General features: G+C 39.6%; 1 protein-coding gene across 3 annotated transcripts in view; it reads left to right on the top strand.

The window, feature by feature from the left end:
• Positions 1-18,884, top strand: part of GTF2A2 (general transcription factor IIA subunit 2) — a 42,791-nt gene that overhangs the window by 15,804 nt on the left and 8,103 nt on the right. For all 3 annotated transcript variants that reach the window (XM_053717564.1, XM_053717565.1, XM_053717566.1), the window contains exon 4: positions 12,761-12,887. In XM_053717564.1, coding sequence (XP_053573539.1) covers positions 12,761-12,887 — 127 coding nt within the window. The remainder of the gene's footprint in view (positions 1-12,760; positions 12,888-18,884) is intronic.

Here is an 18,884-nt window from a genome sequence, read left to right as displayed (position 1 = left end):
ACCTCCTGTAATATTGTTAACCCTTTTAAGTCTATACAGAAATAGTCCAGTCTCGAATAGGACATATGTGGGTGCGAATAAAAGGTATAATCTCTTTGATCCGGGTATAACAATCTCCAAGTGTCATACATAGCTATCTGTCTTAAACTATTATTAACTTGATTTACAATATATTTAGGTGTAGTAGATTTTTTTTTTTTTTAATTATCTAATTTTGGTTCCAATGTCACGTTAAAATCTCCACCCATTATAGTAACCCCTCTTGGAAATCCAGGATGGGATTGATTATTTTCTTAAAGAAAACATTCTGCTTCGTATTAGGGCCATACACATTAAATATTTTCACAGGTTCCCCCTGGAGAATACCTTTTTTATACCTAGGTATCTCCCCTCCTTGTCTTTTACTTGGTCCCATAATTGGAAGTTCACATTTTTGTGGATTAGTATACAGACCCCATTCCTCCTGCCTCTATCCAAAGCCATATAACATGTTTTATATTTCTCGTTTGTAAAACTAGGTTCTTTATTCCTTCTAAAGTGGGTCTCTTGAAATAATAATACATCCCCTTTTAGTTTCTCGATCTCCCTCAGAGCCATGGATCTCTTCTGGGGAGTATTTAGCCCTTTGGCATTTATAGATATAATATGAATATCATTCATTGAAATTTGTAACTCCCCCGAAGAGCATCCATAGATAATACACTGTACCCATACATAACTGAAAAACTGTGAGCTTTATTCCATGGGTGATTCTTATAATCAATAACATAAACATTCTGTCTGCATGCATAACTACTAAACAAAAAACATAAAAACGATGAGACCCAGGGGGTAGTACTTCCTCCCTGACGGAATTATTCCTCTTCTCTTGCAGAGAGGGAGAAAAAAAAAAAGTCCCTTATACGTGCTGTAGGGAAGGAGGTACCCCGAATATTGCGGGACTTCTGTGATAAAGAAAAAGTCACTTGTACGTGCTATAAGAAAGGAAGAGCCCAAAAAGTTGGGCAACTTCTATGGTGGAAAAAACAAACAAAAAAAAACCATGTGATTCATAGTATCGGTGTTGTATAAAAGACAGAGTGTCTAAATCTCAGAGTATTCAAGGTGCTCGGTATTACCGTGAAGGGGAAAAAAAATAATAATATATTTTTCTTCTTTTTCTCTTAAAACCGTTCCTGCACACCCTTAAGGGGCTTTAGCCTAAAATATAATAAAGATGCATTAGTCCTTTTCTGCTTCTCTTCTTCCTCAATGTTCCTCTGCTTTATATGTGATTTGTTGCTGGAATGGGTTATCTTGGGTGAGTACTTTTTTTTTTTTTTTTTTTTCCCCTGACTTCTTCCCAGTAGTTTTTTTTTTTTTTTTTTTTCCTTTCTCATAAGACCTTTGCCATATCTCAGCTTGTTCTTCTCTCTCAAAATCCTCAGGTATTTCTAGCTGCAGTTGTAGTTTGGATTTTATTTGCCATATGTCTTCCTTCCTTTTATAATATATTGTATTCCCATTGTAGGAAATTATTAGGCCAAAGGGGTATGTCCACTTATACCTGATCCCTTTTTCTTGCAAGGATCTAGTTAAAAATCTAAGGTCTCTCCTTTTTTTCATTGTCGCCATACTTAGATCTGCAAAAATCTGAATATCCCATTGTTGGTATTTGAGGATATGTTCTTTTTTAGCTATTCTTAATATTTGTTCTTTTAGATCAAATTCTTGTAGGTTTAATATCACATCCCTTGCTCTCCCTTGAATCCCTTGGTTTGCTGTTCTATGTATTCTTACAATATTTATCTCTCCTTCTTGTAGATTTGGAATAAGTGAGCTAAGGAATTTTTGTGTAAAAGATCTTAGTTCCTCTATTTTAATCTCTTCAGGGATACCTTTTATCCTTAGGTTCCCCCTTCTAGACCTGTCTTCCAAGTCTGCTAGTTTATTTTGTATTTCATTTATTATGCATGTTTGAGCATATATAATTTCATTAGCCTGGTTAAGACTTTTATCCATTTCCTCCTGTTAACCCTTTGGCCTATTTCTTTCAGTTCTTTTTTCATTTCTGAAAGTTCAGCTACTATGCATTCTTTTATTGATATAATGTCCTCCTTAGTAGCCAGTTTCCTTATCTCTTCCATATTTATCTGGATATCCGTATTTACTAGGTTATCTGTTGGCTTTACCCCTGTATTTTTGTGACTAGTGTGGGTCTCCATGCTCAGATTTTGAAAGAATGGATTAGCTTTCATGCTTGGAGATTTGTTATTTTTATTGATTTTGTCCAGTTTGGCTGCTTTTTTTGCAGCCATTTTCCCCTTATGTTCTTCTGTCTTTCTCTGTTAGCTCTGTCTTTTACTCCTTTTGATTGACTCTGTTACTTCAGACCCTATTGAATGTTAATGTGAGTTGAAAGAGAGCCTTTTTCTATCTTTCTTTCCTTTTGTGTTTAACCCCTACTCCTGCCTTATAAACCCTGTGAGTATAAGCAAAGTTTACCTCTTTGGGAGCTTTATATCTCTCGCTCCTATGTCTGTTCCCTCTTGATAAAAGCACCGGCGCAGCTATGCAATTTCACAAGGTTGATATTGGGGACTGTCCGGGGTTCAGTTGTAATCCAATCACAATTTTTCTCTCTCCCAGTGTCTCCCTTAGATTACTTTTTTGTCTGTAGCAGTCTTTGAGGTGTATACCCCTCTTCCTTCAGGACCGTTTATGGCTCACCCCACTTCCTCAGCAGTACCGGCTTTCGCTCAACATCCAAGATCTATCTCCTTTGCGGCTATAATATCGCCTATGTTTCATTTGGGCGGGTTCGTCTCAGCTCATCCAGTAATGTCCGGTCCTGTGGCACTGTTACTTACTCCGTCTCTTCTATGCGATCTAATTTCTTCTCTGGGGGGTATACTCTCTGTGTTGCACCCACATCGGACACCGCTTGTTCACTTCACAGGTCTCCCATCTCCTGAGCACCTTTACATCTCTCTTTCTCTCCGGGTCCGGTTGCTGCGGATATCCCCTCCTCAGTGAGTGTCCTTCTTTCAGCTTCTCGCCCTCAGTGATTCACCTGATTTGTAGCTGTACGTCTCTCGCAGTTTGTATCAGTCCTGAGGCTCTCCTGCTCACTCCATCCAGTCTGGGCGTTCCGATACAGAGCCCTCTTGCACCACCGCTCACCTCTGTCTCCACCTGAACAGGCGTGCGTCACTCCCCTCACTCCGCTTCAGGTGTGTTTAGGTGTGATGGTATACTGGGTTTTACCGCTCCTCTTTCATCTTATGAATGTTACCTTCTTTCATTTTATATATATGAATATCTTCGCAGAATATCGCCTTTATTATATCTGCATTAGTTTAACCTAGCATTCCGTCAGGGAGAACTTGGAGCTTCAACTCTCTGCTGCCATCCTCTCGCACGCAGCAGGCTCCTCCCCAATGATGGTCTCTTAAATTTTTAACTCTCTTATGAGTCATAAGGGGAGGGTTTTTAAATAATTCCACATTCCTATTGCAGTCTCTCAAGACATGCCAATGTCCACGAATGATTTTAGATATTTTTTTCACTGTGGGGACTGAACTGTGATACAAAGACCATCCTATAACTTTTATCCTTTGGTGAATACTTTTTTTAAATTACCTAAATGTCTTTTTATTAATGGACTAGGATAGCCTCTTTTCACAATTTTTTTTTTATTCCATCTAATCTTTTTTTTCAAATTTGCTTTCTCACCTATCCTTTTTACTTTAAGTAATTAGGCTTTTTGGAAAAGAATCTAAAAATTTATGATAGTGGAAACTATTGTATGTTAAGAGTATTTTTATCATTGTCTTTAGTGTACAGATCAAACTGGAGAGTTCTGTCTGTCTTGTAAGCCAGAGTGTCTCTAAAATAAAAAATAAAAACTTTTCTCACTACATGTCAATGAGAACTCTAGCACCTTACCTCAGAGTTGCGTATCTCCACAAAATCTGTCAGGGATCCTTTGTCGCTCTACCACATGCCGAAGATGTCATCAATAAAGTGCCGCAATGTGGCGCCATACCGTCTGAATAATACATTCTCATAGACAAACCGTTCCGTGTTGCAATTCATAAATAAATTGGTGTATGCTGGGATGACGTTGGACCCCATAGCTGTACCCTTGACTTGGATGTACCAGTTGTCCTGAAAGGAAATAAATCCAATATAGGACCAATCTTAACAATTCTTCAACAAAATTGCTCTGTGCTTCTGAATAGTTTTTGTCAATAAGGTCTTGATGTATAATCTGTATACAAGTTTCATGCTTAATGGATGTAAACAAGCTATTGATATCCATAGTAAAGAGCAAACTGTTAAAGATGGAAAATCCAATTCCTTAACTTTTTTATAAAGTCCCAAGTGTCTCTAATGTAGTAAAATGTAGTAGTAAATGTAGACAAAATAGAAATATAGGTATACACAGAGTCTACACTGGAAACAATAGGCTTTCCAGTCGGGGTCACAGAGTTTTTGTGTACCTTAGGGACAGTATAAAAATTGGGAGTGCAGGTATTTTTGTTACACAATCCCTTAATATGTTGTCAATAATGCCAATATTTACAGCTTTGGATAACTGCATCAATCTCTTTTTGAATTTTGAAAAAAGTATTATAAGCCACTTTTTTGTGCACGTTTCCTTATCTTGTAACTTATATACTTTTTCTTGAATATAATAATCCCCATTCAATACAATAGTGGCCCTCTCTTGTCTGCCCCTTTAAGAATGATCTCTTTGCACTTATTTTTTTTTAAACTTTCTAATGCAATGTATTGATCATAGGTCAGATTGTGCTTATTAAACACACCTTTCTTTATCTTTTTTCTTTATATTGTTGCACATATCAAAATTGACTAAATGCATTAACAATGTTATTTATTATTAGGCAGAAAGAGTTTTTCTTCTTAAAGAGACAGTATACACTCATTTCTCCAACATAGGTGTGTCCGGTCCACGGCGTCATCCTTACTTGTGGGATATTCTCTTCCCCAACAGGAAATGGCAAAGAGCCCAGCAAAGCTGGTCACATGATCCCTCCTAGGCTCCGCCTACCCCAGTCATTCTCTTTGCCGTTGTACAGGCAACATCTCCACGGAGATGGCTTAGAGTTTTTTAGTGTTTAACTGTAGTTTTTATTATTCAATCAAGAGTTTGTTATTTTAAAATAGTGCTGGTATGTACTATTTACTCAGAAACAGAAAAGAGATGAAGATTTCTGTTTGTATGAGGAAAATGATTTTAGCAACCGTCACTAAAATCCATGGCTGTTCCACACAGGACTGTTGAGAGCAATTAACTTCAGTTGGGGGAACAGTGAGCAGTCTCTTGCTGCTTGAGGTATGACACATTCTAACAAGACGATGTAATGCTGGAAGCTGTCATTTTCCCTATGGGATCCGGTAAGCCATGTTTATAAAGATCGTAAATAAGGGCTTCACAAGGGCTTATTAAGACTGTAGACTTTTTCTGGGCTAAATCGATTCATTATTAACACATATTTAGCCTTGAGGAATCATTTTATCTGGGTATTTTGATATAATAATATCGGCAGGCACTGTTTTAGACTCCTTATTATTTAGGGGCTTTCCCAAATCATAGGCAGAGCCTCATTTTCGCGCCGGTGTTGCGCACTTGTTTTTGAGAGGCATGACATGCAGTCGCATGTGAGAGGAGCTCTGATACTTAGAAAAGACTTTCTGAAGGCGTCATTTGGTATCGTATTCCCCTTTGGGCTTGGTTGGGTCTCAGCAAAGCAGATACCAGGGACTGTAAAGGGGTTAAAGTTAAAAACGGCTCCGGTTCCGTTATTTTAAGGGTTAAAGCTTCCAAATTTGGTGTGCAATACTTTTAAGGCTTTAAGACACTGTGGTGAAAATTTGGTGAATTTTGAACAATTCCTTCATGTTTTTTCGCAATTGCAGTAATAAAGTGTGTTCAGTTTAAAATTTAAAGTGACAGTAACGGTTTTATTTTAAAACGTTTTTTGTACTTTGTTATCAAGTTTATGCCTGTTTAACATGTCTGAACTACCAGATAGACTGTGTTCTGAATGTGGGGAAGCCAGAATTCCTATTCATTTAAATAAATGTGATTTATGTGACAATGACAATGATGCCCAAGATGATTCCTCAAGTGAGGGGAGTAAGCATGGTACTGCATCATTCCCTCCTTCGTCTACACGAGTCTTGCCCACTCAGGAGGCCCCTAGTACATCTAGCGCGCCAATACTCCTTACTATGCAACAATTAACGGCTGTAATGGATAATTCTGTCAAAAACATTTTAGCCAAAATGAACACTTACCAGCGTAAGCGTGACTGCTCTGTTTTAGATACTGAAGAGCATGACGACGCTGATAATAATGGTTCTGAAGGGCCCCTAACCCAGTCTGATGGGGCCAGGGAGGTTTTGTCTGAGGGAGAAATTACTGATTCAGGGAACATTTCTCAACAAGCTGAACCTGTTGTGATTACGTTTAAATTTAAGTTGGAACATCTCCGCATTCTGCTCAAGGAGGTATTATCCACTCTGGATGATTGTGACAAGTTGGTCATCCCAGAGAAACTATGTAAAATGGACAAGTTCCTAGAGGTCCCGGGACTCCCAGAAGCTTTTCCTATACCCAAGCGGGTGGCGGACATTGTTAATAAAGAATGGGAAAGGCCCGGTATTCCTTTCGTCCCTCCCCCCATATTTAAAAAATTGTTTCCTATGGTCGACCCCAGAAAGGACTTATGGCAGACAGTCCCCAAGGTCGAGGGAGCGGTTTCCACTTTAAACAAACGCACCACTATACCCATAGAGGATAGTTGTGCTTTCAAAGATCCTATGGATAAAAAATTAGAAGGTTTACTTAAAAAGATGTTTGTTCAGCAGGGTTACCTTCTACAACCTATTTCATGTATTGTCCCTGTAGCTACAGCCGCATGTTTCTGGTTCGATGAGCTGATAAAGGCGGTCGATAGTGATTCTCCCCCTTATGAGGAGATTATGGACAGAATCAATGCTCTCAAATTGGCTAATTCTTTCACCCTAGACGCCACTTTGCAATTGGCTAGGTTAGCGGCTAAGAATTCAGGGTTTGCTATTGTGGCGCGCAGAGCGCTTTGGTTGAAATCTTGGTCAGCTGATGCGTCTTCCAAGAACAAGCTACTTAACATTCCTTTCAAGGGGAAAACGCTGTTTGGCCCTGACTTGAAAGAGATTATCTCTGATATCACTGGGGGTAAGGGCCACGCCCTTCCTCAGGATCGGCCTTTCAAGGCAAAAAATAAACCTAATTTTCGTCCCTTTCGTAGAAACGGACCAGCCCAAAGTGCTACGTCCTCTAAGCAAGAGGGTAATACTTCTCAAGCCAAGCCAGCTTGGAGACCAATGCAAGGCTGGAACAAGGGAAAGCAGGCCAAGAAACCTGCCACTGCTACCAAGACAGCATGAAATGTTGGCCCCCGATCCGGGACCGGATCTGGTGGGGGGCAGACTCTCTCTCTTCGCTCAGGCTTGGGCAAGAGATGTTCTGGATCCTTGGGCGCTAGAAATAGTCTCCCAAGGTTATCTTCTGGAATTCAAGGGGCTTCCCCCAAGGGGGAGGTTCCACAGGTCTCAGTTGTCTTCAGACCACATAAAAAGACAGGCATTCTTACATTGTGTAGAAGACCTGTTAAAAATGGGAGTGATTCATCCTGTTCCATTAAGAGAACAAGGGATGGGGTTCTACTCCAATCTGTTCATAGTTCCCAAAAAAGAGGGAACGTTCAGACCAATCTTAGATCTCAAGATCTTAAACAAGTTTCTCAAGGTTCCATCGTTCAAGATGGAAACCATTCGAACTATTCTTCCTTCCATCCAGGAAGGTCAATTCATGACCACGGTGGATTTAAAGGATGCGTATCTACATATTCCTATCCACAAGGAACATCATCGGTTCCTAAGGTTCGCATTCCTGGACAAGCATTACCAGTTCGTGGCGCTTCCTTTCGGATTAGCCACTGCTCCAAGGATTTTCACAAAGGTACTAGGGTCCCTTCTAGCTGTGCTAAGACCAAGGGGCATTGCTGTAGTACCTTACTTGGACGACATTCTGATTCAAGCGTCGTCCCTTCCTCAAGCAAAGGCTCACACGGACATTGTCCTGGCCTTTCTCAGATCTCACGGATGGAAAGTGAACGTGGAAAAGAGTTCTCTATCTCCGTCAACAAGGGTTCCCTTCTTGGGAACAATAATAGACTCCTTAGAAATGAGGATTTTTCTGACAGAGGCCAGAAAAACAAAACTTCTAGACTCTTGTCGGATACTTCATTTCGTTCCTCTTCCTTCCATAGCGCAGTGCATGGAAGTGATCGGTTTGATGGTAGCGGCAATGGACATAGTTCCTTTTGCGCGCATTCATCTAAGACCATTACAACTGTGCATGCTCAGTCAGTGGAATGGGGACTATACAGACTTGTCTCCGAAGATACAAGTAAATCAGAGGACCAGAGACTCACTCCGTTGGTGGCTGTCCCTGGACAACCTGTCACAAGGGATGACATTCCGCAGACCGGAGTGGGTCATCGTCACGACCGACGCCAGTCTGATGGGCTGGGGCGCGGTCTGGGGATCCCTGAAAGCTCAGGGTCTTTGGTCTCGGGAAGAATCTCTTCTACCGATAAATATTCTGGAACTGAGAGCGATATTCAATGCTCTCAAGGCTTGGCCTCAGCTAGCGAGGGCCAAGTTCATACGGTTTCAATCAGACAACATGACAACTGTTGCGTACATCAACCATCAGGGGGGAACAAGGAGTTCCCTAGCGATGGAAGAAGTGACCAAAATCATTCTATGGGCGGAGTCTCACTCCTGCCACCTGTCTGCTATCCACATCCCAGGAGTGGAAAATTGGGAAGCGGATTTTCTGAGTCGTCAGACATTGCATCCGGGGGAGTGGGAACTCCATCCGGAAATCTTTGCCCAAGTCACTCAGCTGTGGGGCATTCCAGACATGGATCTGATGGCCTCTCGTCAGAACTTCAAAGTTCCTTGCTACGGGTCCAGATCCAGGGATCCCAAGGCGGCTCTAGTGGATGCACTAGTAGCACCTTGGACCTTCAAACTAGCTTATGTGTTCCCGCCGTTTCCTCTCATCCCCAGGCTGGTAGCCAGGATCAATCAGGAGAGGGCGTCGGTGATCTTGATAGCTCCTGCGTGGCCACGCAGGACTTGGTATGCAGATCTGGTGAATATGTCATCGGCTCCACCTTGGAAGCTACCTTTGAGACGAGACCTTCTTGTTCAGGGTCCGTTCGAACATCCGAATCTGGTTTCACTCCAGCTGACTGCTTGGAGATTGAACGCTTGATCTTATCGAAGCGAGGGTTCTCAGATTCTGTTATCGATACTCTTGTTCAGGCCAGAAAGCCTGTAACTAGAAAGATTTCCCACAAAATTTGGAAAAAATATATCTGTTGGTGTGAATCTAAAGGATTCCCTTGGGACAAGGTTAAGATTCCTAAGATTCTATCCTTCCTTCAAGAAGGATTGGAAAAAGGATTATCTGCTAGTTCCCTGAAGGGACAGATTTCTGCCTTGTCTGTGTTACTTCACAAAAAGCTGGCAGCTGTGCCAGATGTTCAAGCCTTTGTTCAGGCTCTGGTTAGAATTAAGCCTGTTTACAAACCTTTGACTCCTCCTTGGAGTCTCAACTTAGTTCTTTCAGTTCTTCAGGGGGTTCCGTTTGAACCCTTACATTCCGTTGATATTAAGTTATTATCTTGGAAAGTTTTGTTTTTAGTTGCGATTTCTTCTGCTAGAAGAGTTTCAGAATTATCTGCTCTGCAGTGTTCTCCTCCTTATCTGGTGTTCCATGCAGATAAGGTGGTTTTACGTACTAAACCTGGTTTTCTTCCAAAAGTTGTTTCTAACAAAAACATTAACCAGGAGATTATCGTACCTTCTCTGTGTCCGAAACCAGTGTCAAAGAAGGAACGTTTGTTGCACAATCTGGATGTTGTTCGCGCTCTAAAATTCTATTTAGATGCTACAAAGGATTTTAGACAAACATCTTCCTTGTTTGTTGTTTATTCCGGTAAAAGGAGAGGTCAAAAAGCAACTTCTACCTCTCTCTCTTTTTGGATTAAAAGCATCATCAGATTGGCTTACGAGACTGCCGGACGGCAGCCTCCCGAAAGAATCACGGCTCATTCCACTAGGGCTGTGGCTTCCACATGGGCCTTCAAGAACGAGGCTTCTGTTGATCAGATATGTAGGGCAGCGACTTGGTCTTCACTGCACACTTTTACCAAATTTTACAAGTTTGATACTTTTGCTTCTTCTGAGGCTATTTTTGGGAGAAAGGTTTTGCAAGCCGTGGTGCCTTCCATTTAGGTGACCTGATTTGCTCCCTCCCTTCATCCGTGTCCTAAAGCTTTGGTATTGGTTCCCACAAGTAAGGATGACGCCGTGGACCGGACACACCGATGTTGGAGAAAACAGAATTTATGTTTACCTGATAAATTACTTTCTCCAACGGTGTGTCCGGTCCACGGCCCGCCCTGGTTTTTTTAATCAGGTCTGATAATTTATCTTCTTTAACTACAGTCACCACGGTACCATATGGTTTCTCCTATGCAAATATTCCTCCTTAACATCGGTCGAATGACTGGGGTAGGCGGAGCCTAGGAGGGATCATGTGACCAGCTTTGCTGGGCTCTTTGCCATTTCCTGTTGGGGAAGAGAATATCCCACAAGTAAGGATGACGCCGTGGACCGGACACACCGTTGGAGAAAGTAATTTATCAGGTAAACATAAATTCTGTTTTTCATATAACTGCATGTAATAGACACTACTATAAAGAATAAGATGCACAGATACTGATATAAAAATCCGGTATAAAATGGTTTAAAAACGTACTTAGAAGCTTTCAGTTTAGCTCTGTTGAAAAGGTAGTTGGAAAGCCCACTGCAAGTGGGAAATAAGACACTCCCCCCTCCCCCTTCTTTTGAATATGAAAAGACCCTTTACACAAACAGGAGCAAGCTGGAGAAGGTAGCTGACAGTATTCAAATAAAACTTTGGGGCTTGGTTAGGAGTCTGAAAATCAGAGCAATGTTATTTAAAAATAAGCAAAATTATACATTTAAAAAAAAAAAAACAACTTTATGAGCTTTATAAATAGATCATCTACAAAACATTTATGCAAAGAAAAAATGTGTATAATGGCCCTTTAAGTCCCAATTGATTCTTCATCAGGATCTGAACGTGGACTTAAGCGCTATTAGTCTTTTAACAGCCGGATTGATTTTGTGTTGAGATCTGTGCAAATCCAGATCTTAATGTGCTGATCTTGCACCAGAATCAATTAATCCAGCTCCAAATAGAGCCAATAGCAGTTACTTCCACATTCGGATCCTAACGAAGGCTGCATGTTTCTGTCCTTTCTTCTACTTCAGTTTCTGCCATTTTGGAAATTTTAAGGCTTCTGTTAATTAAATGTGCTATCCAGTTAACTGGTCTTTTTATCTTTGTTTTGATGATTTTTTTTTTTCTCTTCCTTTGTCAGAAAAGTCCTACAGGCTAGTGTGTCTTGCAAATAGATGTCTGCCTTATTTTTTTCTCAATACTATTTACTCGTGTACACCACAGCTTGGGTATTAGATCCCAAGATTAATGGCTCATGGACTCTTGCCACCTTATCAATGAAAACCAAATTTATACTTACCTGATAAATTTCTTTCTTTCATGGTGACCCGCCCACATTTATATTTTCAGTTGGCAGCAGTTATAGTTTGCACCCCATTTACCCTGCTTTGTCCTTTCCTACTTCTCTGTTTTTCTCCTTTCTCAGCTATACTCTAGGATACCCGAGAGTTGGGAAGGATTAAAAGGTATTGGGATGTTGGGTATCTTTACCGCCTCCTAGTGGTTATGAGTTTAATCCCAGGAATAATGGCTCATGGTCTCTCACCACCATGTAAGAAATTAATTTATTAGATAAGCATAAATTTTGTTTTTGCTTGTTGAGACCGCTGCCTATGCTTAAAATATAACTACTAATATTCAGTGTAGAAAAGATATTTAACAGGGGGGAACAGGAGAAATTAACCTCCCAATGGGGTGGGGGAGAGTGATTTTTGAAACTAAAAAAGGTGGCTTAGCGCTTTGCTCAAACCCCCTGATACTATGTGGCCTCTGTTGAACAGTTATGGAAGCTGCTTTGTAGTCTGCAAGCATTCACTAGGACTGTCTGTTTCTTTGGTGGCTGTTTTTGGTAGTAAAGTATTGCACACTTTTTTTCCCTAGACGTAGATACGCAGTTTCTCATATATTGCCTCATTTATTTGATTTTGGCCTTCTCTTGTCTCCACTACCTTCCCCCCCCCCCCCCGAATTCTCCACCGCTTAGCTTTCTCCTATATATGTTTTTTTCACATTTTGTCCCCCTTCTTCCGTTTCACTCACAATTTTGCTTTCTCCCTTACTCTTTTCACCCTCCCACAGCTTCACATCTCTCACTCCTCTGCTATCTGAACTTAGCGGTTTCACTTTCCTTCTATTGATATTTAAGAAGTACTTTATTTAAAAAAGGTTGAATGTATCATACTGTAAGTTAATTCTACCTGTGTTCATTATTTACTATGATTATGGCCCTTTCTTTAAAACTCATAAATTGTTAAATGTTCTTATTGTCTCTGTTATTTCAATTTATTAAATAACTTTATAAGCATATAACTGTTGCGTTCTTTCAATTTAAAAAAAAAAAAATGCTTTTATCCCTTTTAGGGTTCATTAAACACGTATCGATTTTGTGATAATGTCTGGACCTTTGTGCTGAATGATGTAGAGTTCAGAGAAGTGACTGACTTGGTTAAGGTGGATAAAGTAAAAATTGTGGCATGTGATGGCAAAAGTAAGACACTTTTTCTATTTTAAATTTTTTCTTTTATATTTGGTTTGTACATATTTTCTATTTTCAGTACTTTGTTGGAAATAGGCAATAAAAGCATAAAATATGGTGAGTATTTCAATTCCTAAATACTTTACAGGGAGAATAACTTTCCCTTTTTGGTATCTCTGTGACAGAAACATGCACTATTACCTTTCTTTTGGATATCCAATCATTTCTTTGAACAATGACCCCGGAAATAAACTGTCTGGTCTGTTACCATTCACTAATTTGGAAATGTTAGTATGATTTATCTTATTCTAGTCTACTAGAATATACTGTTAAGTGCATTATGCTTAGTGGTCCTTGGGGTTTTTGTTCCATTATCTTATATTAGAGCATTTTTTGCCCCATGCTCATACTTACTATGCATTTGTTTACATAATTTCTTTTGTTCAGTGAGATGTTCAAATTCATCTCATCTTCCTTCCGAGTATTGGTGCACCAATACTTTAAAAAAAAAAAAAAAAAAGCTTTGAATGAATGGGGTAATGCTAAAATAATTAATCCAGATGCTGTCTAAAGCTTTGACCTAACACAATTATATTTTTTAAAAGCTGATGCTGTCTAAATTGCCCATTAACAACTATCAAGTCTTGTAACAGATTTATACTATAATACAGTGCAAAATAAACATTTAGGATGTAAACGTGTTGAAACTATGCTTTAGTGAAGTGCATTTTAATACTGTGTAATAGTATTAAAACAACAAGAAAAAATTGGGAAAATCTTTATATAATTCTTAGAAATTCAAGAATGCTACAAAGTACAAAATCTAAGTACTGATAAAGAGAGGTAATGCATTAGTCTTGTTTTTTTAATTATGCAAACATGGTTTGTTCAAATTTTTTTTTTTTTTTTTTTTAAGTGGATACTTATCCACACAAACTCTCCAACACAAGTGCATAAACACACACAAAGCCATACAGTACATAAAATGGACACTTTCAAGTGATATGTTATATATCAATATTAAAGAATTAATCCAGAACTGCAACACCCTGCTGCTCTTAGATTTCCACCAGAGAGCAAGTGGAACATGTCTAGGCAGGTGAACCATGTGGATCTATGCTGTCTGCAAAAACTTGAACATATAGCAGTGTTTGATGCAACAGAACAGTGTGTATCAGTGATATATGAGGTATACAATTACTAAAATGAACCTTCTGTGACCATTTATACCAATAATTTCACCAAACTTAAAGGGATAGTCTAGTCCAAAAAAAACTTTCATGATTCAGATAGGGCATGTAATTTTAAACAATTTACTTTTATCACCAATTTTTCTTTGTTCCTTTGGTATTCTTAGTTGAAAGCTTAACCTAGGAGGTTCATATGCTAATTTCTTAGACCTTGAAGGCCGCCTCTTAAGAATGCATTTTAACAGGTTTTTCACCACTAGAGCGTGTTAGTTCATGTTTTTCATATAGATAACACTGTGCTTGTGCACGTGAAGTTACCTGGGAGCCATCACTGATTGGCTAAACTGCAAGTCTGTCAAATAACTGAAATAAAGGGGCAGTCTGCAGAGGCTTAGATACAAGATAATCACAGAGGTAAAAAATATATAAATATAACTGTGTTGGTTATGCAAAACTAGGGAATGGGTAAAAAAAGGTATTATCTTTTAAAACAATAACAATTCTGGTGTAGACTGTCCCTTTAACATATATATATATATATATATATATATATATATATATATATATATATATATATATATATATATATATATATATATATATATATATATATATATATATATATATATATATATATATATATATATATATATATATATACACACACACAACAGACTGGATTTGCATTCGCCTTTCAGCGTGCCAGAAGCAGAGGAGATATATCGGTAATGAAGAATCCGTACTCACTGCACTTGAACAAAGTGAATTATTTATTCAAAGTGTGACATTTCATGGATCAAACAGTCCCCTCCTTCAGACAAATGTGCTTATCAACAAAACAAGCTGCTTATAAAGAAAAAAAAGACCCCACCCCCAGGAAATGACACCATTCAGGTTGCTATGACAATGTCAAACACTTGTCAATTAGCCACCATCTTATCGGTCAGTATAAACAGCGTGTGCGCACAGTAATTAAATACACCTGCATGTTAAATTGTGAACCCCATTCAAGTGTGTGTAAATGCCATACACTGTTTTGAAGAATGTTACGATTTACTCTGTTTAGATAGATACATCACCCACGTACCATTTGACAGGTTGATGATGTATCATCCCGCCCACAGGGGGCGTGTGGAAATGCTAAGCCAATACAAACAGAGAGCTAAGATAAACCGAGCTAAGCTCATAGCTGCTGTTCAGATGTACGTCTTTAATATAAGAGGTGTATAATTCACAGAACTCTTCCTCCCTAACCAGCAGAGGCTCAATGTGTAGCTGCAGTACGTCAAAAAGACCATTACTCCCAATTAGGGGCAAACCATCCACATAGATGCTGTGTGGGAAGACCCTACCACTCTGTGTAGTAGCTCTGTTCACATTAGCCACACTGTTTTTTAAGTCTTATGATGATATGCACAGCACTGATCCTTTTTTTTATTTATTGAGCTGATAATACATTTGTTTATAAGATTGTTTGACATTGTCATTGCAACCTGAATGGTGTCGTTTCCTGGGGTTGTGGTCTATTTTCCTTTTATACGCTTGTTTTGTTGATTAGCCCCAATTCCCCTTTGTGAAGAACATTGGAATGTAAAATATTAACTCTACTATTTACTCTACATATACAGTTACACATTACATACTAGTTGATAAGCCTGCCCAGAGGGCAGTCTATGTGTTAAAAATGTAACCCCCCAAGCTACAAAAAATAAAGTAAAAATACAGAAAAAAATAAACAAAGCTATCCAAAATAATAAAATTAAACCTAAACTAATACCCCTATAAAAAATCTCCACCCCCCAAAATAAAAACACCCCCTAATCTAATACTTGACTACCAAAAACACTTAAGGGCAGTGAAAAAGAGCTGAATGCCCATACAAATGCCCCAATCTGCAATGGGTAGTTTAGGTTTATTAGTGTTAGGTTTTTTATTTTGGGAGATTTGGTGGGTGGGGGGTTTTGCTGTTAGGGGGGACTTTGTTTATTTTAGATGTAAAAGAGCTGATTTCTTTATGGCAATGCCCTACAAAAAGCCTTTTTAAGGGCTATTGTTAGTTTATTCTTAGATTAGGGGGTGTTTTTATTTTTGGGGGGCTTTTTATTTTCATTGGGATTAGGTTTAATTATTTTTTTTGGATAGAGTTTATTATTTCTCCTACATTGGTGTGTCCGGTCCACGGCTTCATCCTTACTTGTGGGATATTCTCTTCCCCTACAGGAAATGGCAAAGAGAGCACACAGCAAGAGCTGTCCATATAGTCCCCCTCTGGCTCCGCCCCCTAGTCATTCTTTTTGCCTGCTCTGAACAAGTAGCATCTCCACGGGGATGGTAAAGAGTATGTGGTGTTAGTTGTAGTTTTATTTCTTCTATCAAGAGTTTGTTATTAGTGCCGGTTTGTCCTATTTACTCTACAACAGAAAGTGATGAAGAGTTCTGTTAAAAGAGGAGTATGATTTTAGCAACAGTAACTAAAATCCATTGCTGTTCCCACGCAGGACTGTTGAAACCAGAGAACTTCAGTTGGGGGGAACAGTTTGCAGACTTTTCTGCTCCAGGTATGACTAGTCTTTTCTAACAAGACATAGTAATGCTAGAAGACTGTCATTTTCCCTTATGGGATCGGTAAGCCATTTTCTTAGACTCATAACAGAATGAAGGCTTATAAATGGGCTCTATACTGGTTGACAATATTGTGGGCTAAATCGATTGATTTATATATTATTTATATGACTTTTGGAGTGTTTTGTGACTTTGAAACACCTTTGGGAACGTTTTTATTAAGCCTGGCAGTTGTTTAGACACCTAATCTAGTCAGGAAGGCCCCTTCACTCTTGTATGCAGAGGGAGGAGGCCTCATTTTCATTTTTTTTTTACTTTTGGAAGCAGTGCATGCAGCTTCATGTGAGAGGGTCCTGTGGCCATAAAAACGATTTCAAGAAGGCTTATTTCTGTGGTGAATAACCCCCAAGGAAGGTAAAAGCTGCAGCAAAGGCTGTGGCAGGGACTGTAGTGGGTTTAAACTGGTAAATTGAACAATTAGCTCCGGTTTGCTCATTTAAGGGGTTAGAGACTTGAAATTTGGGTGCAAATTTTGTAAAGATCGGATATTTCCTTCATAGTTTTTCAAACATTCATAAATAAAGTGTGCTCTGTTTATTATTTAAAGAGACAGTAACGGTTTTGTTTAAAAACGGTTTTATTGCATTAATAGCCTGCCAAAGTCTGTCTAACATGTCTATACCTTCAGATAGCATATGTTCTGTGTGTATGGAGGCCAAGGTGGTTCCCCCTTTAAATGTATGTTCAAATTGTGCCATGGCGTCCAAACAAAGTAAGGACAGTACTGTCACATTTAAATTAATAAGGTTGCCCAAGATGATTCTTCAAATGAAGGTAGTGGGGATAGTTCATCATCCTCTCCTTCTGTGTCAACACCAGTTTTGCCTGCTCAGGCGACACCTAGTACATCTAGCGCGCCAATGCTTGTTACTATGCAGCAATTAACTGCAGTAATGGATAATTCTATAGCAAATCTTTTATCCAAACTGCCAGCATTTCCCAGAAAGCGTGATTGCTCAGTTTTAAATACAGAGGATGAGCAAGTGGGCGCTGACGATAATTTATCTGTTATACCCTCACACCAGTCTGAATTGGCAGTGAGGGAGGGTCTGTCTGAGGGAGAAATTTCTGATTCAGGAAAAGTTTCTCAGCAGGCAGAACCTGATATTGTGGCATTTAAATTTAAGTTAGAACATCTCCGCGCCCTGCCTAAGGAGGTGCTAACTACTCTTGATGATTGTGACTCTTTGGTGATTCCATAGAAATTGTGCAAAATGGACAAATTCCTAGTGGTCCCTGTGCACGCTGATGCCTTTCCGATACCCAAGAGGGTGGCGGACATAGTGACCAAGGAGTGGGAGAAGCCAGGTATACCTTTTGTCCCACCTCCTATATTTAAGAAAATGTTCCCCATTGTCGACCCCAGAAGGGACGCATGGCAAACAGTCCCTAAGGTTGAGGGGGGCAGTTTCTACGTTGGCCAAGCGCACAACTATTCCCATTGAGGACAGTTGTGTTTTCAAAGATCCTATGGATAAAAAATTTAAAGGATTGCTTAAAAAGATATTTGTTCAGCAAGGTTTCCTTCTCCAACCAATTTCGTGCATTATTCCTGTCACCACAGCGGCATCTTTTTGGTTCCAGGAACTAGAAAATTCGCTCCATAAGGAGACTCCATATGAGGAAGTCATGGACAGAATTCACGCACTAAAGTTGGCTAATTCCTTTATTTTAGATGCCGCTTTTCAATTGGCTAAATTAGCGGCGAAAAATCCAGGTTTTGCTATAGTGGCGCGCAGAGCGCTTTGGCTAAAATCTTGGTCGGCGGATGTGTCGTCCAAGACAAAACTGCTTAATATTCCTTTCAAGGGTAAGACCCTTTTTGGGCCAGAATTGAAGGAGATTATTTCAGACATCACTGGGGGAAAGGGCCATGCCCTCCCACAGGATAGGCTTTTCAAAGCTAAGAACAATTCTAATTTTCGTTCCTTTCGCAATTTCAGAAACGGACCGTCTCCTAACTCTGCAGCCTCTAGACAAGAGGGTAACGCTTCCCAGCCTAAACCAGCATGGAAACCAATGCAAGGCTGGAACAAGGGTAAACAGGCCAAGAAGCCTGCTGCTGCTACCAAGACAGCATGAAGGGGTAGCCCCCGATCCGGGATCAGATCTAGTAGGGGGCAGACTTTCTCTCTTTGCTCAGGCTTGGGCAAGAGATGTTCTGGATCCCTCTCAGGGGTATCTTCTAGAGTTCAAG

The sequence above is a fragment of the Bombina bombina genome, chromosome 6, assembly GCF_027579735.1.
Source record: "Bombina bombina isolate aBomBom1 chromosome 6, aBomBom1.pri, whole genome shotgun sequence".
NCBI lineage: Eukaryota > Metazoa > Chordata > Amphibia > Anura > Bombinatoridae > Bombina > Bombina bombina.
The sequence above is the reverse complement of the archived record's forward strand: the minus strand, read 5'-3'. Positions and strand labels throughout refer to the sequence as shown.